Source organism: Papio anubis, chromosome 17 (assembly GCF_008728515.1).
Source record: "Papio anubis isolate 15944 chromosome 17, Panubis1.0, whole genome shotgun sequence".
In the NCBI taxonomy this organism is placed as follows: Eukaryota; Metazoa; Chordata; class Mammalia; order Primates; family Cercopithecidae; genus Papio; species Papio anubis.
Window position 1 is genome coordinate 4,083,029 of NC_044992.1, and position 20,274 is coordinate 4,103,302.

General features: G+C 53.0%; 1 protein-coding gene across 7 annotated transcripts in view; it reads left to right on the plus strand.

Moving 5' to 3' along the window:
- The first annotated feature begins 3,118 nt into the window (after positions 1–3,118).
- SPNS3 (sphingolipid transporter 3 (putative)) overlaps positions 3,119–20,274 on the plus strand; it is a 55,186-nt gene continuing 38,030 nt past the window's right edge. For 2 of the 7 annotated variants that reach the window (XR_002517937.2, XM_021928586.2), the window contains exons 1-7: positions 3,119–3,721; positions 9,666–9,731; positions 15,180–15,427; positions 16,296–16,447; positions 17,143–17,209; positions 18,393–18,541; positions 19,458–19,631. Coding sequence is in view for 6 of the 7 variants with exons in the window: in XM_021928586.2 (XP_021784278.2) it covers positions 3,523–3,721; positions 9,666–9,731; positions 15,180–15,427; positions 16,296–16,447; positions 17,143–17,209; positions 18,393–18,541; positions 19,458–19,631 (1,055 nt within the window). In the remaining variant the exon portion in view is untranslated. The remainder of the gene's footprint in view (positions 3,722–9,665; positions 9,732–15,179; positions 15,428–16,295; positions 16,448–17,142; positions 17,210–18,392; positions 18,542–19,457; positions 19,632–20,274) is intronic. The other 5 variants (XM_021928584.2, XM_021928585.2, XM_009189394.4 and 2 more) reach the window with 5 other exon arrangements.

The following is a 20,274-nucleotide window of genomic DNA, read 5'->3' on the forward strand; positions in this document are numbered from 1 at the left end:
ACATGCTTGAACTGAGCAAGCAGGCCAGGCAGGTACAGAGGAGGCCATGAGGGAGATCACTTGAGACCAGAAGTTTGAGAATTGAAGCCTGGTCAACATAAAGAGACCCTCTGTCTCTACAAAAAGTTTAAAATTAGCTGGGCATGGTGGTACATGCTTGTAATCCCAGCAGGGAGGCTGAGGTGGGAGGATCACTGGAGACCAGGAGGTTGAGGTTGCCACGAGCCATGTCATACCACTGCACTCCAGCCTGGGCAACAGAGACCCTGTCTCAAAAAGAATAGGCTGGGATTACAGGTGTGGTTTACCATGCCTCAGCCTGTTTTCAGTGTTTTTGGGTATATACCTAGGGGATTGGAATTGCAGGGCCATATGGTAATTTTATGTTAACCTTTGGAGGAATTGCCAAACTGTAACCCACTGGGCTGCCTTATTTCACATTCCCAGCCATGTATGAGGCTTTCTCAATCTCTCCACCAAACATTTATTATTTCCTCTCTCTCTCTTAAAATTATAGCCATCTTAGTGGGTATGAAACTGACATTCACGGTGGCTTCAATTCCACATTTTCCAATGACTTGTAATGTTGGAGATTTTTGTTTTTCCAAGATGAGTCTGCCTCTGTCACCCAGGGCCAGTGCAGGGCACGATCTCAGCTCACCGCAACCTCCTCCTCCTGGGTTCAAGAAGCCTCCTAAGTAGTTGGGATTACAGGCACATGCTACCACGCCCAGCTAATTTTTGTATTTTTAGTAGATATGGAGTTTCTTTTTTTTTTTTTAGAGGCAAAGTCTGGCTCTGTCGCCCAGGCTGGAGTACAGTGGCGCGATCTTGGCTCACTGCAACCTCCGCCTCCCGGGTTCACACCATTCTCCTGCCTCAGCCTCTCGAGTAGCTGGGACTACAGGCGCCCACCACCACGCCCGGGTAATTTTTTGTATTTTTAGTAGAAACAGGGTTTCTCCATGTTTGCCAGGATGGTCTCGATCTCCTGACCTTGTGATCCACGGGCCTTGGCCTCCCAAAGTGCTGGGATTACAGGCGTGAGCCACCGCACTCAGCCATGGAGTTTCACTATGTTGGCCAGGCTGGTCCCGAACTCCTGACCTTGTGATCCGCCCACCCGAGCCTCCTAAAGTGCGGGGATTACAGGCGTGAGCTACTGTGCCTGGCCTGAACATCTTTTTATGTGCTTGTTGGTCATCTGTATATCTTCAGATAAATGTCTGTTCAACTCCTTGCCCCATTTTTGTTCCCCTGATTTTTTTTTTTTTTCCCCAGTGGTGGAGTCTTGCTCTGTTGTCCAAGCTGGAGTGGTTGAGGCTCACTGCGGCCTCAACCTCCCAGGCTCAAGTGATCCTCCCACCTCAGCCTCCAAAGTAGCTGGGACTACAAGTCCATGCCACTATGCTTGGCTGTTCACTCATTTTTAAATTGGTTTTGTCATTTTATGCTTTAACTTTTTGTTTAGACATAATTTATAACTTATAGAAAGTTTATCATATAGTACAAAGAAACCGTTATAGTCTTTACCCAGATTCATCTATTATTAATATTTGCCCCATTTGCTTTCTTACTATACGTGTCTAATATTTTTTCCTGAACCATTTGAGAATGAGTGGCATACATCATGCCTCTGTGCCCCTAGATACTTCAGATAAGGATATTTACTTATTTATTTACATAACCGTAGTTCACAGACGCTGATGTGCTATGTTTTCCTGATCCAATTTTATCAATTGATCCAGTACAGGAGCGAGGCTGGGATCCTGTGCTACCCTTAATTGTCTTATTGTCTTGTCTCTTTTGTCTCCTTCAATCCAAAACAGTCCCTCTTTCTTTCCTCCCTTCCTCCCTTCCTCCCTTTCCTTCCTTCCTTCCTTCCTTCCTTCCTTCCTTCCTTCCTTCCTTCCTTCCTTCCTTCCTTCCTTTCTTTCTTTCTTTCTTTCTTTCTTTCTTTCTTTTTCTTCTTTCCTCTTTTTTTTGGACGGAGTTTTGCTCTTATTGACCAGGCTGGAGTGTAATGGCACCATCTTGGCTCACCGCAACCTCCGCCGACTGCATTTGAGTGATTCTCCTGCCTCAGCCTCCTGAGTAGCTGGAATTACAGGCAGGCAACACCATGAACAGTTAATTTTGTATTTTTAATAGAGACGGGGTTTCTCCACGTTGGTCAGGCTGGTCTTGAATTCCCGACCTCAGGTGATCCACCCGCCTTGGCTTCCCAAAGTGCTGGGATAACAGGCATGAGCCACCGCGCCCGGCTCCCTCAGTCTTTCTTAGTCTTTCGTGATTCTGACATTTTTGAATATACAGTCCCTTTAAATAAATAGTGTTTCTCAATTTGGGCTCGTCTGATGTTTTTTCATTTAAAAAATTTTAAAAAAAATTTGTTTTTGAGACGGGGTCTTGCTTCGTCACCCAGCCTGGAGTGCAGTGGCGTGAACATGGGTCACTGCAGCCTCGACTTCCCAGGCTAAGGTGATCATTCCTGCCGCAGCCTCCCAAGTAACTGGGACCATAGATGCACGCCACCACACCCAGCTTTTTTTTTTTTAATTATTTATTTATTTTTGGGTATTTTTGTAGCAATGGGGTTTCGCCATGTTGCCCAGGCTGGTCACAAACTTCTGGGCTCGGATGATCCTCCTGCCTTGGCCTCCCAGTGTTAGGATTACAGGCGTGAGCCACCGGGCCCGGCTGATGTCTTCTCACGATGAGATTCCGGCTGTGCCTTCCTGGCTGGAATGCTGCATAGATGATGCCGTGGCGTGCGAAGACCTTCTCACGACACCCTCCTGCCTCTCACAGGTGATTTATTATAACCCCTCGGTCAAGATGTCTGATTCCTCTACTGTATAGTTACTCTTTTTCCTCTTGTTACTAATAAGCAATCTATCAAGAGACGCTTTGTGACCGTGCCGACGCCCTGCCCCTCACTGAGGACTTCCCAGCTCCAACTGATGAGTTCTGCTCATAGACTGTCTTCTTGTAGGCAGCCTCCTCTGCTACGTTTGTTTCTCCGGGAACGACCTTAGATCCTGGGTAGGTGCTCGCCTTGCCTGGCAGTCAAGTGCAGTGCTGCTGTCTTGGCCGATGCCTAGCCTTCCTCCTTTGCCCAGGCTTCAAGGCATTGGTTCACAGTCCCGTATGGGCAGCCAGACCATCTCACAGCGAGCAGCCCTCTGGGAGGTTCGTCTCATTTCCTGCCCTGGAAGCTTTGCTTCCTCACTGCAGCCACTGAAGCTGCAGCCTGGATCGAGGGGACCACACAGTTGTCCAGTCCCCCAGGGTAGGGGTGCCAGGAGCCCTTCTCCTCCGCAGCAGGTCTCGGAGGCTGATGATGGGGAAATCGCACTGGTGAGACTGCCGTGGGCTCTGGGGGAACCTGCGATAAGATGCCCAACAGTTAAGGCAGCTGCTTTGAGGTTTGGAGCCTGAGAACCCACAGGAAGTGACTTGGTGCTGAGCTGCTGTTGCTTCGTCCTGGTGCCGGTCTCAGGCCAGGAGCTGCAGGCTGGCATGGCTGGGGGCATGTCAGCAGAGTGCCCTGAGCCTGGGCCAGGAGGGCCACAGGGCCAGTCCCCAGGGCCAGGCAGGCAGTGTCCCCCTCCCACCACGCCCGCCCCCTGGAGCCTGCCCCGGTGGAGGGCCTACGTGGCTGCTGCCGTGCTCTGCTACATCAACCTTCTGAACTACATGAACTGGTTCATCATCGCAGGTGAGGAGGGGACGGCCACCCTGGGCAGCACCTGCAGTTCTGCCCGCCAGCCAGGGGCTGCAGATCCATGGTGGTCTTCCAGCCATCATCCATCTTTCTGTTCCCGGCCCTGTCTCTGGTGTTCTCCCCTCTAGAGGTGGTTTTCAGGTCTGCCCGAATCGGGGAGGACCAACTGACATTCCTAATCCAGCCTCAGTTAAAGATGGGGCACAGGCTGGGCATGGTGGCTCCCACTTGTAATTCCAGCACTTTGGGAGGCTGAGGCAGGAAGATTGCTTGAGCCCAGGAGTTTGAGACCAACCTAGTCAACATAGTGAGGCTCTGTCTCTCTTTTTTTTTTTCAGACAGAGTCTCGCTCTGTCGTCCAGGCTGGAGTACAGTGGCGCAATCTCAGCTCACTGCAACCTCTGCCTCCCGGGTTCAAGTGATTCTCCTGCCTCAGCTTCCTGAGTCGCTGGGACTACAGGCATGCACCACCATGTCTTGTTAATTTTTGTATTTTGAATAGAGGAGTAGAGACAGGGTTTTACCATGTTAGTTAGGCTGGTCTTGAACTCCTGACATCAGATGATCCACCTGCCTCGGCCTCCCAAAGTGCTGGGATTACAGGCGTGAGCCACTGCACCCGGCCTTTTTTTTTTTTTCTTGAGATGGAGTCTTGCTCTGTCGCCCAGGCTGGAGTGCAGTGGCATGATCTTGGCTCACTGCAAACTCTGCCTCCCGGGTTCAAGAGATTCCTATTTCAGCCTCCCGAGTAGCTGGGACTACAGGCGCACACCAGCATGCCAGGCTAGTTTTTGTATTTTTAGTAGAGATGGGGTTTTGCCATGTATGCCAGGCTGTCTCAAAGTCCAGACCTCAGGTGATCCGCTCATCTCAGCCTCCCAAAGTGCAGGGATTACAGGCGTGAGCCACCGCACCCGGCCAAGACTCTGTCTCTATTTAAAAAATTAAAACTATTTTAGGGCTGGGTGCAGTGGCTCACGCCTGTAATCCCAGCACTGTGGGTGGCCAAAGCGGGCAGATCACTTGAGGTGAGGAGTTCGTGACCAGCCTGGGCAACATGTTGAATCCCCGTCTCTACTAAAACTATAAAAATTAGCCGAGCGTGGTAGTGGGCGCCTGTAATCTCAGCTACTGTGGAGGCTGAGGTAGAGAATTGATTGAACCCGGGAGATGGATGTTGCAGTGAGCCAAGATTCCACCATTGCACACCAGTCTGGGCGACAGAGCAAGACTCTGTCTCAAAATATATATATATATATATATATATTTTTTTTTAATTAAGAGAGGGCACAGTAGGGGTGGAGCCAGAGGCATAATGAGGGGTGGGTTGGTGAGGATAGCAGGGAGGACTTCCAGGCAGAGACCGCGAGGTTCTGGGTGGAGGACAGGGTAGCCTGGCCCAGACAAGAATAGCTCCTGCTGGCTGCGTTTCTAGGACAACAGGCTGCTCGCAAACCTTGCACATTCTGCCTTCCTTCTTGCAGGCCTCAGGGCTCAGCCTGCTTCTGTCTTCTGTCGCTCATTCACTCACTCACTCACTCACTCACTCATTCATTCATTCAAGACTGATCAGGGGCTGGGCACGGTGGCTCACACCTGTAATCCCAGCACTTTGGGAGGCTGAGGTGGGTGGATCACCTGAGGTTAGGAGTTTGAGACCAGCCTGGGCGACATAGTGAAACCTTGTCTCTGCTAAAAACACAAAAATTAGCCAGGTGTGGTGGCGGGTGCCTGTAATCACAGTTACTTGGGAGGCTGAGGCAGGAGAGTCGCTTGAACGAGGGAGGTGGAGGTTGCAGTGAGCTGAGATCGCGTCATTGCACTCCAGCCTGGGCGACAGAAGGAGACTCCATCTCAAACAACAACAACAATAACAACAACTGATTGAGACTCCACTTGCTCTTCTTGTCATTCATTCATCCATTCATTCATTCACTCATTCATTCATTCAAGACTGACTGAGCACTAACTGTGTGTAGGACCCCTGATGGCTCCTGGGGACCCAGGGAGAAAAACGGACTTGTAGTTCCTGAACTCAGGAACGACCATCTTATGGGGCAGAGATAGAGTCTGGTTGATGGCAGTCCTGCGAGGCAGAGAGGTGCGGCCAGACAAGGGGGAGGCACAGGCCGGGCTGGGAGCTCAGGAGGGTGCCTGCAGCTGCTAGGCGTCTCTGAGACCTGGGCATTGATCTGTCAGTTACCAGCTCAGCATGCCAGAGAGTGGCTGTGGAATCATGAAACTCTAGGGGCTGCAGAGCCATCCCCAGACCTGGTCATTGTCTTTGAGAAGCTCAGAGGTCAGAAGCTTCTCCTCCTCATTTGAGGTCAGGAGTTCGAGACCAACCTGGGCAACATAGAAAAACCTTGTCTCTACAAAAAATTTAAAAAGTTAGCCAGGGACAGTGACAGCTGAAGACAGTGATGTCTCCAGCCTCTTGGGAGGCTGACACAGGAGGATTGCTTGAGGCTGAAGCAGGAGGATTACTTGAGGCTGAAGCAGGAGGATTGCTTGAGGCTGAATTCAGCAGGAGGATTGCTTGAGGCTGAAGCAGGAGGATTGCTTGAGGCTGAATTCAGCAGGAGGATTGCTTGAGGCTGCAGTGAGCAGTGATCATACCACTGCACTGTAGCCTGAGTGACAGAGCAAGATCTTATCTTAAACCCCTAAAGACAAAAAGCAAAACAAAATACACTAAACAAACAAACAACCCCGAAGGGGTGTATGGGGTGAGATCAGAGCTTCTCGGGTGCCAGACTGGGAGCTTGGACTTTCTGCCGTGGGCAATGGGGAGCCATATCATTGGATTTGAGGCCCTGATGGAGGCAAAATGATCCAGGGAGTCAGTTCAGAGGCTGCTGTAGTGGATCAGGCCAAAGCTGAGGAGGCTTGAGTTGGCGTGTGGGCCAAGGGCACGCGAAGGCGGGAAGGAGCAAGAGGCAGATGAGAGCCAGGAATCACCAGTGCGGAGCTCCCAGAACCCGGGAGCCTGGGGACCCGCTATCTCTGCCGCTAGCCCTGGGGGCCCCTGGCTGGGCCCTAAGACCCTGAGTCTTGCCTGCCCAGGTCTCTTCCCCATTAGCACTTCCTCTGTATGTGCAAAAAAGGGGGCTGTGATTACTGTGGGGACAGAGACCTGGAGAAGTGAAACCATGCTGAGCGTCTGGGAACTGGTGGGGGTAAACAGCTAAAATGTTCTTGCAGGAAACAGCTCTTATGGGGCCAGGGTGGTAGGTTACAGGTAAAAGCAAGGCTGGGTGCACACTTGGCCCTGGGTCACCCCTAGAGCACTATGGGGCTGGGAGGAGCCCAGGAGGAGATAAAACAAGGGGATGAGTCCTCATTCCTGAAAATGGAAGATGGGTACGATTTAGAGCATTTTTGTTTAGCTATTTATTTTGCTTACCTGTGTTGTCTACTTTTTTTCTTTCCAAAGACTGTCTTCTTTGTGTATTTAGAATAATAGAAAGGGGACTTTGAAAGGCCGAGGCAGGTGGATCACCTGAGGTCAGGAGTTCGAAACCAGCCTGGCCAACATGGTGAAACCCTGTCTCTACTAAAAATATAAAAATTAGCTGGGCATGGTGGCGTATGCCTGTAATCCCAGCTACTTGGGAGGCTAAGGCAGGAGAATCACTTGAACTCAGGAGGCAGAGGTTGGAATTAGCCGAGATTGTGCCGTTGTACTCCAGCCTGGGTGACACAGCGAGACTCCATCTCAAAAAAACAACAGGCCGGGCGCAGTGGCTCACACCTGTAATCCCAGCACTCTGAGAGGCTAAGGCGGGTGTGCCACCAGAGGTCAGGAGTTCGAGACCAGCCTGGCCAACATGGTGAAACCCTGTCTCTACTAAAAATACAAAAATTAGCCGGGCATGGTGGCAGATGCCTGTAATCCCGGCTACTTGGGAAGCTGAGGCAGGAGAATTGCCTGAACCCAGGAGGTGGAGGTTGCAGTGAGCAGAGATTGCATCACTGCATTCCAGCCTGGATGAAAGAGTGAGACTCTGTCTCAAACAAACAAACAAACAAACAAACAAACAAAAAAACCCAAACAACAACAAATGAAATATTAAAGGAGGAAAAAGACATGCCGGTTTGTATGCTAGGTTGCGGTGGCAACTGGGGACAAATTAAATGTCTAAACAAAGATTTATTTCTTTTTTTTATTTTTGGAGACAGAGTCTCCAAAATATTTTTAGTAGAGTATTTTTAGAGTATTTTAGTAGAGTATTTAGTAGAGTATTTTTAGTAGAGACGGGGTTTCACCATGTTAGCCATGATGGTCTCGATCTCCTGACCTTGTGATCTTCCAGCCTCGGCCTCCCAACATGCTGGGATTACAGGCGTGAGCCACCGTGCCCGGCCCTCAACAAAGATTTCTTGCTTTGCTCCTCTGATTCCTTGATCTTTATGTGCCTGGGGCAGGTCTTGGAGGTGCGCACGCAGGACTTTCTTGGGTGTTTCTGCGGGGACCCACTTGGGGGCTTCTGCTCCCCTTCTGTGGTTCTGGGTGTGTGGACAGGCTGCCTCTGGCTGAGATTTGAGCCCCAGCTCCCCCAGCTTCAGACGGGCAACCTTGGGCTGCTGGAGCCTCTGTTTCCTCATCTGTAGAATGGGGGCAATGAGAGTCCCCTCCTTTTAGGATGACAGCTGCGAGTGTACAGCTCAGGGCCTGGCCCTCAGTCACCTCCTGATTCATGAAAGTGATGGTTGTTGCTCTTCATAATAACGACAGGGCCAGAGCCGCATGGCTCACGTGAGCAGGTGCTGCAGACCCGGACCCTGTCTGAGACACCACCAAGAGGCTATCAGGAAACAGACCCTGGTGTCTGGGAGACCCACGTTCTCTCTCTGCATTAGGCTGGGCGCCCACTGCGGTGCCTCTGGAAGAACCTGCTTGTGTGTGCGCATGCGTGCAAGCCGGGACACGTTCGTCTTTGTATGTACATGTTCATCAATGCATATCCGGTGTTTGCACGAGCAAGGCCGCTGTGCTGCACAGCTCTAGGGACTTCTGTTTACACAGTGGCCTAAGTAAAGGGCTGTGCGCTGCGCAGCAACAGGGAGCTGTGCCCCTCTGACCGCAGTGCGGATGGCAGCCCTAAGCCTGTGCATACGCAGGTGGGTCTCTGGGTGTGTCTTTATGGGTACATCTCACTGCACATGTGTCTGTGTGTCTGTGTGTATGAGGCTGGGTGTACATGTCTGTGAGTGTGAGTTCCTGTGCGTGTGTATATTTGTGCCTCTGCAGGTGTGTTGCTCTGGAAATGCCTGTTTGTATCTATTTATATCTGTGTTCCCACATGAAGAGGAGGGAAGGAGCTGTGTGGCTGTGTGCTTGTGTGTCGACGTGTGTATGTGAATGTCTGTGCCTTTGGGATGCTTGTTTCTTTCTTTCTTGCTTTCTTTTTTTTTTTTTTTTTTTTTTGAGATGGAGCTTCGCTCTTGTTGCCCAGGCTGGAGTGCAGTGGCGCAATCTCAGCTCACGGCAACCTCCGCCTCCCAGGTTCAAGCGATGCTCCTGCCTCAGCCTCCCAAGTAGCTGGGATTACAGGCACCGGCCACCACGTCTGTCTAATTTTTTGTATTTTTAGTAGAGACGGGATTTCACCATATTGACCATGGCTGGTCTCGAACTCCTGACCTCAGGTGATCTGCCCGCCTTGGCCTTCCAAAGTGCTGGGATTACAAGCGTGAGCCACCGTGCCCGGCCAAGGGATGCTTGTTTCTTTGAGTGTTTGAAATGCACACGTTTCTCTGTGTGTCTGTTGTTGTGTGTGTGGTTGTGCACGTGTGGGAGAGAGGGGGAGAGAACAGTGGGCTTCGGTGCCATGCCTTCCGCTGTGCTGTGGTCCTGTGTCAAACCTGGAGCAGCTGCCTTCAGAGGCCAGGAGTGTGACTTCCCATTTCCTGAGCACCGTCCCTCTGTCCACAGGAGTGCTGCTGGACGTACAGGAGTTTTTTCAGATCAGTGACAGCCATGCTGGTTTGCTTCAGACTGGTAAGGAGGAGCCCTGGCTCTGGAGCTGGGTCCTGGGTTCCTGCTGGGGTGGGCTCTTTCTGTGGGTCATGTTCTGTGCCCAGCTCCAGCCCCACTGGGTCCCCTGGCACAGAGGGTGGGTGCGGCGTGGGCCTGAGGGACAGTGTAGGCAGGAGCGGGAGAGAGCCCAGGCTGGAACAGCCGTGGTAGTTTGAGTGTAGGGTGCTGCAGGAGAGCAGAGGGAGGTGGGGCTGGGAGAGGCCTCCGAGCCTCAGCTCCTGGCTGTGGAGCTAGTCATTCCTTCCCTTCGTATTGCTGAGGCTCAGCTGTGCACCAGAGGCTTGCTGGGGTTTGAGAAATCCTGATGTGTGCTTTCCTCTCACAGACCTGAAAAATCTGACTACTGGGACACACGAAGTCAAACAGACAGACACAGACACAGAGACATCCCCCCGCGTGGGCTCAGATGGACTCTGGACCCACAGAGAGCCTAACACCCAGCAGCAGGGAGCAGCCACACGTCCCATCACAACATCAGAGTGGTTGGGGTCATGAGGCATTAGCTTTTCCCTTGTGGGTGCCTGGATGGTGACACACATTCACACATGTGCATATCCACACTCCCACATGGGCACACATGTGGTCACAACACGTGATACACCTGTGCACACACCCAGCCTGTAATCAGTAGGCACCGGGGGTGGTCCTCACAGTCCATCATCTCAGGGCTTTAGAACATGACTCTCAAACTGGGGTACAGGGATCTCTGGGGATACACAGTAACTTTCCAGGGGCTACATGAACACGGAGAGTTTTAAGAGACTGATTTATTTCTAGATCCTCAAGCCTGTATGTTTTTTTCCTAAAATGACCTGCCTGCCGGGGAGCCTGTGGTCGGCCTGTGGTTCTCCTTCCTCTCCTTCCGTTGTACAATTCCCTGGCTACGGCAGTAAGCAGAGAGGGACCCCTCTCCGCATCCTGGATGTGCTGTTCCTGGGTGTAAAAACCTCCGGGGCATCAAACAGAGGCCCCTGAGTGGATGTTTGGCTTCTGCTGGGGGGACCTTGGGAGCAAAGCAGAGAGCATCAGGAGAAATGTGCTGGGCAGATTTGCCCCAGGCCACAAGCCCAGGCAAGGAGCCAAGCCTTATCTAGCTGTCCCTGTGTGCAATGTCTACTATTTATCTACGAATTAGTATTCAAAGTGAGATAATGGTCTCAGGGATGCATGTCAACACATTTGTTTCAATGAAAAAAATGAAGCCAACATTTTTCTTTTTTTTTTTTGAGACAGAGTTTTGTTCTTGTTGCCCAGGCTAGAGTGCAATGGCACGATCTCGGCTCACTGCAACCTCCACCTCCCAGGTTCAAGCAATTCTCCTGCCTCAGCCTCCCGAGTAGCTGGGATTACAGGCATGTGCCACCATGTTGGCCAGGCTGGTCTCGAATTCCCGACCTCAGGTGATCCGCCCATCTCAGCCTCCCAAAGTGCTGGGATTATAGGCGTGAGGCACCACGCTGGGCAACATTTTTCTTATAATCAATTTGATTGTCTAATTGCTTTGGCAAAAGAGGACGGGCATTATGACTTGGATTCTACTGCAGACATTCCCCGTAAACTGAATAAACTCGACCCTGTAGTTCCAAGAGTTTGGATGAAAATACAGTTTAAAAAAATACACAACAATGCTGGAAGTCCCATCCTTGGCAACGATTCAAACTCGGGATAAGAACATTTTAATATTAGCTGAAAATATGCGGAAGGGTACGTAGTTCTAGAAAGTTCTTTAAAAATGAGATGAGAGCTGGGTGCAGTGGCTCACGCCTGTCATCCCAGCTCTTAGGGAGGCAGAGGCGGGAGAATAGCTTGAGCCCAGGAGTTCGAGACCTGCTTGGGCAATGTAGTGAGACTTCCTTCTCCACAAAAAGGAAAAAAAAAAAAAAAAAAAAGAGAGTTACGTGAGCAAGAGTTAGAAGACCATGGCTTTAGAACATGCATCATTTCCAATTGCCCCTCAGTCTTGTGGCCAAGAGGCGGCAACTGATGCTGATCTGCCAGCCATATCTGTAGCCAAAGTGAGATACCCACAGCCTCCTCGATTAAATAGATAATGGTGGTTTAGTCAACATTTCCCTTTACTCGTTCTTTTTTTTTTTTAAGACGGAGTTTCACTCTTATTGACCAGGCTGGAGTGCACGATCTTGGTTCACTGCAACCTCTGCCTCCCGGGTTCAGGTGACTCTTCTGCCTCAGCCTCCTGAGTAGCTGGGATTGCAGGTGCCCGCCACCATGCCCAGCTAATTTTTGTATTTTTAGTAGAGATGGGGGTCTCACCATGGTGGCCAGGCTGGTCTTGAACTCCTGACCTCAGGTGATCTGCCAGTCTCGGCCTCCCAGATTGTTGAGATTACAGGCGTGAGCCACCATGCTGGCCCTTCACTGGTTCTACCATAGTGGTCAGGATTATTACTATAAGGCCTGGGCCACGGAGGGCGAAGAGTGTGTGTGTGTGTGTGTGTGTGTGTGTGTGTGTGTGTATTTGGGAGTAGGTGAAGAGAAGGGTCATCTTTGCAGAAGCAGCTCAAAAACTTCACGGAAAGGACAGTGGGCTTGGAGGCCTGATGACCAGGCTGGTCTCTGGTGGCCTCAGGTGAGGTCTCTTTACCTTTTCGGGTTGCCATGCTGTGGCCCTAGACCCAGCCTGCTGTTTGTCCACAGGGCTGCTAAGAAGAGGAAACTGATGACTGAGGGAGAGGGTGGTGAAGAGATAGAGGGATTGGGTCAGGTGCAGTGGCTCATGGCGGTAATCCCAGCACTTTGGGAGGCCAAGGTGGGTGGATCACCTGAGGTTGGGAGTTTGAGACCAGCCTGACCAACATGGTGAAACCCTGTCTCTACTAAAAATACAAAGATTAGCCAGGTGTGGTGGCAGGTGCCTGTAATCTTGCTACTTGGGAGACTGAGACAAGAGAATCACTTGAACCCAGAAGGTGGAGGTTGCAGTGAACTGAGATCGTGCCACTGCACTTCACACTGGGCCACTGAATGAGACTCTGTCTCAAAAAATCAATAAAAAGAGAGAGTGGTGGAAGGTGAGAACAGGCAGTGGTCAGGCTCCTTTCACCCACCCATGGGATAGAGAGGCTACTGGAGTGAGTTAATTAATTAATCACATTTAAAACTAACACTGACTTGGCCCTTACCACATGCCAGGCACTATTCTAAGTGCTTTAAATATCAACTCATTTAATCTTCACAACAATCCCACGAGGCAGGTTTTACTATTATGTCCATTTTACAGCTGATGAAACTGAGGCTCAGAGAAGTTAGGAGACTTGCTGAAGCTGGGATTCGAATCCAGGAAGTGTGCCTCCAGAGTCTGTCTTTTAACTCTGGGAGCATTCATTTCATCCACTATGTCAAAGAAATGATTTGAATTTGGAGATGTTGGAAATGAAGAGTGTCTGCTTTCCCCTTGGGAAGGGCATCTGCAGAGTCAGTCACAGAGCGTCTGCAGGTTTAAGGCACTTAAAACAGCCTGCAAGTGATCCCTGCATGTGAGGAATATGGGGAAAAATAGATTTATTTATTGTTTGTTGTTTGTTGCTGTTTTGAGACAGAGTCTCGCTCTGTCACACAGGCTGGAGTGCAGTGGCACAATCTTGGCTCACTGCCACCTCCGCCTCCAGGGTTCAAGCAATTCTCCTCCCTCAGCCTCCCTAGTAGCTGGGATTATAGGCGTGCAACCACCACACCTGGCTAATTTCTGTATTTTTAGTAAAGATGGGGTTTCACCATGTTGGCAAGGCTGGTCTCGAACTCCTGACCTCAGGTGATCCACCCGCCTTGGCCTCCCAAAGTGCTAGGATTACAGGTGTGAGCCACCGCGCCTGGCTGGGAAATAGTTTTATAACTTTTGGATAAAGAAGATATGCATAAACAAGACGTGAAACAACTCTTGCCCTTCTAGAAGGTTAATAAACTTGACAACGTCAAAGCTAAACACTTCTGTATGATGATGACTGAAATTATGCAATCAGTAATAATAATAGATAACATTTGTTGGATGTTTACATGAAGCTACGCAGATAACTTTTATGTGCTTTATTTTACTTAATCCTCTCAGTAACCAAACAAGGGAACAGCACTGTTGATGAAAGGGGAACAAAAGAGTTAAGGAATCTGCCCAAGGTCACATAGCTAGAAAGTGGCGAGCCAGGATTTAAACCCAGCCAACTTAGTCCCAGAAGTTACGCTTTTAATTCTTAAAACAAACATAGAACTATGTTCTATGGGAACTTATTTCCAAAACATATGAACAAACAACAGCCCAGTAGAAAAATGGAAAGTGGGCCGGGCGCAGTGGTCCATGCCTGTAACCCCAGCACTTTAGGAGGCCGAGGTGGATGGATCCCTTGTGCCCAGGAGTTCGAGACCAGCCTGGGCAAGATGGTGAAACCCCATCTCTACAAAAACTATAAAAATTAGCCAGGTGTGGTGGTACATGCCTGTAGTCTCAACTACTCTAGAGGCTGAGGTGGGAGGATGGCTTGAGGCCGGGAGGCAGAGGCTGCAGTGAGCCGAGATTGAACCACTGCACTCCAGCCTGGGTGACAGAGTGAGATTTTGTCTCAAAAAATAAAATAAAAGTATAAATGCAGCTGTGTCCAGGGAACATTTTACCTACGTAGGAGAACCAACTCTTTCCTGGCTTCCTGGAATCATCACTAGTTCACAGCGAATGTGCTTATTCTTTCTTTTTTTTTTTTCCTTTTTTTGAGACCAAGCCTTGCTCTGTCGCCCAGGCTGGAGTGCAGTGGCGTGATCTCGGCTCACTGCAACCTCTGCCTCCCAGGTTCAAGCGATTCTTATACCTCAGCCTCCCGAGTAGCTGGGATTACCAGCGCCCACCATCAGGCCTGGCTAATTTTTTTGTATTTTTTTTTTAGTAGAGACGGAGTTTCACTATGTTGCCCAGGCTGGTCTTGAACTCCTGAGCTCAGGCAATCTGCCTGCCTCAGCCAACTAAAGTGCTGGGATTACAGGCGTGAGCCACTGCACCCAGCCCAGTGTGCTCATTCTAAATCGTCCTCATCTGCTGCTCAGAGCAGGCCCAGGCTGACTTCCCTCTTTCCCTGCTCCCTGTTGCCCCAGCAGGTGCATGAATGAAAAATCAGGCCTGTCCCCATATCCAGGCTCACAGGGGTCACGTGTTTTTGTAAAGCCGGGAAACTGGCATCTGCTCCATGCCTGACGCTCCACATTCACTTCCCATCTCACCTTCGCCATCCTGGGAGGGGATGGTGACTTCTCCAGTGTTGGGGTGACACTCAGAGCAAGCGGCAGAGCTGCGCTTTGGGTTTGGGGCCGGGTCCAGGCCTCCACACTCTGGGCTGGGGTTGTATGTTGGCCACGCACCGTGAGGTTCACCTTATCTTTTCTTCCTCCTACCCTGGACCCGCTGCCAAGATGCCAGCTTGTGGCTTCTGAGTCAGGCTCCTTCCCTCCCCAGGCCTGCTGGGCCGTCTGCCCTGCCACGGTCGTGGGGGGATCCAGGCTGCCCCTGTGTGTCTCCTCCAGTCTTCATCGGCTGCCTGCTGCTGTCTGCACCTGTGTTTGGCTACCTGGGCGACCGATACAGCCGCAAGACCACCATGAGCTTCGGGATCTTGCTCTGGTCAGGAGCTGGTCTCTCTAGCTCCTTCATCTCCCCCCGGGTAGGTGTCCATGCCTCTGCCCAGTCCCCTGAGGCCCCTTCCCCACCTGCTTCCTCCCTGATCCAGCCCCATCAGAGCTGCATGGGGACAATTCTGCTCCATTCCCGGCTGTGACTGGATCAGGGATTGCACTGAGGGCTGGGAGAGGAGGTGAGGGCCCAGTCTCCAGCCTGAGCTGCGCAGGGCAGAGCTGGCAGACTTTTTTTTTTTTTTTTGAGACACAATTTCGCTCTTGTGCCCAGGCTGGAGTGCAATGGTGCAATCTCGGCTCGCTGCAAACTCTGACTCCCGAGTTCAAGCGATTCTCCTGTCTCAGCCTCCAGAGCAGCTGGGATACCAGGCACGTGCCACCACCCCCAGCTAATTTTTGTATTTTTTAGTAGAGACAGGGTTTTGCCGTGTGGGCCAGCCTGGTCTCGAACTCCCGACCTCAGGTGATCCGCCCACCTTGGCCTCCCAAAGTGCTGGGATTACTTGCATGAGCCACCGTGCCTGGCCGACCCAGTGGACTTTCTTAACAGGAGACCTGTTCTCTCCTACCTCTCACTGCCGCACCAGCTTCATTTCTGCCTGACTCTGCAGGGGGTGGAACTGGGGGTAACAGCTGCTGTCTTGGGGAACTGGCCTGGTTAGCAATGGTGGGACCCAGGAGAAGGGCTCCCCTGGGCAGGGGGGTAGGCGGTGGCTTCAGGGGACACATATGTGACTTTGGGAACCTGGAGTGGAGAGGTGTCCATAGCCCCGATCCCCTCTCCCTACTCTGGGGTCCTGTGTCATGAGGTCCCCTTGGCTCTTCCAACAAACCCTCGGATCCCTGGCCCTCTGGGTGATTTCTGGAACTCACGTGGTCTTGTGCCTGCTCGCCCAGTATTCTTGGCTCTTCTTCCTGTCCCGGGGCGTCGTGGGCACTGGCTCGGCCAGCTACGCCACCATCGCGCCCACCGTCCTGGGCGACCTCTTCGTGAGGGATGAGCGCACCCGCGTGCTGGCCGTCTTCTACATCTTTATCCCTGTTGGAAGGTTGGTATTACCCATGGGTCCACTTTCCCAGGTGGTAAACTGAGGCCCAAAGGAGTCAGAACAGGGGGTGGGCATGGGTAGAAGAGGTCAAACCAGGAGGACTGCAATTTGAGTCCCAATGCTACCCCTTCCTCACCACATGAGTCTACCTCTCCGAGCCTCAGTTTACTCATCTGTCAACGGGGTCAGTGGCGCCAGCTGATGGGCTGGGGGAGGAATAGAGGTGATGAGGATGCGCCCTGCAGATTCGTACACTTGGCAGTGTGGCCCGCCCAGGGAGGGGCCAGCCCTGGGAGGCGAGGTGAGGAAGCGTGTTAGGGCCAGGCCCTGCACCCCACAGCAGGCTAGGCCAGAGCAGGATTTGCAGTCAGGACCCTGGCCTCTGACCCAGATTTCCTGAACTTGCCTGACTCAAGCAGGGCCCAGCCTTGGGCAGGAGGGTGGAGGGTATGGGTTTCCATAGGTGGGGAGAGTGGCGCTGGGGGTGAGCCAGGAGCCAGAGGTCACTGGTGACTTGACCAAGGGCAGCGGCCATCTGGGCCTCACGTGGCTTACTTTCTTCAGTGAAATAGCTCTAAGCCTGCAGACAGCCAGCTCCCTAGGGCACAGGGGAGCACCCTGGGTCAGGCTGGCAGTGGGGTCTGCCTTCCGCCTCCCTCCCTTCACAGCCCATCGCCCTTGACCCTCTGTTGCAGTGGTCTGGGTTACGTGCTGGGGTCGGCTGTGACGACGCTGACTGGGAACTGGCGCTGGGCCCTCCGAGTGAGTCCAGCTTCCTTTTCTTCCCTCTGCTTTCCCTCTGGACCGGCAGGGACTTTCCAGCCTTGGGTGACCTTAGCCACTTGGCGTAGCACCCGGCGCCATTGTGGGGGCGGGGGGTGGTCAGGCATTGGCAGCTTTGGACATTTGGGGCCCCACAGGGAGCGTGGGCTGGGTAGGTGGTGGCCCTAGGCTCAAAAGCTGGCTGCTTAGTTTACCAGCTGTGTGATCTCAAGCAGGTCACCTTCTTCAGAGCCTCAGTTTGCCTGTCGGTAAAGTGGGGGTAGTAAATGCTACCTAAGGCATCTTGAGGATCAGTGAGACGAGAGATGGAAGTTCCAAGCCGCAGGGTCAGGGCATAGAGTAGGCCCTGGAGGACTGGCAGCTAGGCTCGCTCAGCAGTTGGGCTGGATGCTGAGGAAGATGCCGGGCAGGCCCCGCTGGGCTGCGGCCTTGTGATTCCAACATGGGTTCGGAGCGGGACATTCTGAAGAGGAAGGAGCTCCATAGTGGAGGGCGCTGAGCTCAGCCCTGGGAGTGCAGCTTGGTGGGAGTGCAGGCTGCACACAGACCTCTACGGAGCCAGCCAGTGCCGGGGAGCTGGCGTGTGAAGCGCTGAAGCCAGATTTGGAATCTCGGGAGTGGGGTGGGCTTCAAGGAGGCAGGTCTGACCTGGCTTGAATAAGCCTTCTCATGGCCTGAGCTGTTTGCAGGCTGCCCCAAGGTGGGTAGTGAGATCCCCGTCCTTGGGGTTTGAGCAGAGGGGCCGCTAGGAGAGGATGCCAGGGCAGGGCTATGTGGCAGATGGAGGCCTGGGCCAGGGAAAGGTCAGCTCTAGGGGCAGCAGGTACTCAGGAGGCAGGGCCAGTGTAGTGAGGGTCCCTGTTCTCAACCATCTCAGGCCCATTGACCCCAAAAGAGTGGTGTCTATACTGGAAAGATGGGAATTACACGAAGTCCCAAAGAGACTCCACTGCCTGGAGAGGCTGCAGTGGTGAGGGCTGAGAAACAGTGGTACATCCCGCTCTGTGGATACCAGCGCCCTGAAAAACAAGTCACCCCCACCACTCCCAGGGCTTGGACCCCAGAGGTCAGACACTGGCTGGTACTGTGACCAGTTGCCCCCGGGGTTTCTTGGGCTGTGATAATACGCGGCCCTGAGCTTCCTGGGCCCTCCTGTCCCCAGATCATGCCCTGCCTGGAGGCCGTGGCCTTGATCCTGCTTATCCTGCTGGTTCCAGACCCACCCCGGGGAGCTGCTGAGACGCAGGGGGAGGGGGCCGCGGGAGGCTCCAGGAGCAGCTGGTGTGAGGACGTCAGATACCTGGGGAAAAAGTGAGTGTCACTGCTATCCCCTGCAAGGCACGGAAAAACCCCTTTGTCTGCCCCAGCCTCACTGACCCCCTCTCTCCACCTCCAGGGAGCCCTCCCTTGTTGTCCCAATGTTCACAGCCCTCCTCTTCCTCTGAGATCCCACTTACCAACTGAAGTGCCCCTCCCTCCCTTAGGGCTCAGCCTCCACCACCTTGCAAGTGACAGAAATATGGACAGGGAGGGAGGAAGATGGCATGAGCCCCAGTCTTGCCTCTGCCACTGCCCTGCCTGTAAGTGGCCCTGGCACTCAGAGCCTCACTGTCCTTATTTATTCAATGGATGGAATTCTCCAGCCTTGTCCCCTTCTCTGGGTTGCTTGGAGGATGCTGGGAGTTCATCACTCACCTCTCCAAGCCTCATGGCGTGCGTGATCCTCTGTGCCAGTCATGCTGGGGGAGGCAGGCAGGAGTCAACTGCTGGTCCCAGGCCTCACGATTCACTGCAAGGCAGGACATGGACAGGACCCACTTCTGTCACTGAGCTGTGAAACGGGCCAGGAGGACTCAGAGGAAGATGGGGCAGGCAGGGACGGCTTCCTGGAGAATGTGATGCTGGATGGGGAACCCTCAGGATGGGGAGATTTGGTCCTGCAGAGAGGAGGGAGGGAGGAGGAGCCAAGGTACATGGGTTGGGGGGTCTCCGAAACATAGGGGAGGCTGGAGCTCAGGGTGCTGCCAGGAAGGATCTGGAGGCTGGAGCTTGGGGTAACCTGAGTGTCTTCTTCGGAGCCTCAGTTTGCCTATCTGTAAAGAGGGGTTAGCAATTGCTACCTATGGAATCTTGAAGGTAATGAGACAAGATGGAAAAGTTCCCAGAGTGCCCAGGAGTGGGGAGGAGTGGACAGGCCCCTTCAGCCCCAGCCCTCTCCCGACCCCAGCTGGGGCACCTTGTCTTGCAGCTGGAGTTTTGTGTGGTCCACCCTCGGAGTGACCGCCATGGCCTTTGTGACTGGAGCCCTGGGGTTCTGGGCCCCCAAGTTTCTGCTCGAGGCGCGCGTGGTTCACGGGCTGCAGCCTCCCTGCTTCCAGGAGCCGTGCAGCAACCCTGACAGGTGAGGGCGTCCGGGGGCACTGGGCACCTTGCCCAGCTTGGGGGCTCTTGCTGAGGAAGTTCTGAGCTCCAAAATTCAGTGTCTTGAGGTGGGGCACGTGGTGCTGTGTGAAGACAGTGAGGCTCGGGACCCAGATGGCAGCAGGAGGCCTGGCTCAGGCTCTGGCTGAGCCTCTGCCACTCTGGGTGGCCATGGCCAGCTCTCTTGTCCTCTCTGGGCTGAATTCCCCATCTCTCCACTCTTGGGGCCGCTGTGGGCTCCAGAAGGCACTGGCGGGAGACGGGCGTGAGGCTTCTGTGGGGCTGTGGGATGAGAGGAGCCCCACCGTTCAGAGGGGCCTGTAGCATCTTCTGTGAGGGCATCCCATTTTACAGATGGCAAACTGGGGCCCAGGAGGCCTCGTCGCTTCGCTAGTTTTGGGATTTCATGTGTGTGAGAAGGCTGCTGGGAGGGGAGGCACGGGCACTCTGCCCTCAGGGCACGCCCTCTCCCGCTTCCTGCCTGGCTGTCTGCTGCCCGGCTGGGCTCCACTTCTGTTCCTATCACCTTCGACCCTGTGCACCAAGAGCTCCAGTGACTGCTTGATGCTGAGTCAGGGACATCCTTCAGTTCTCCCTTCCTTCTCTCCTCCTCCTCCCCGAAC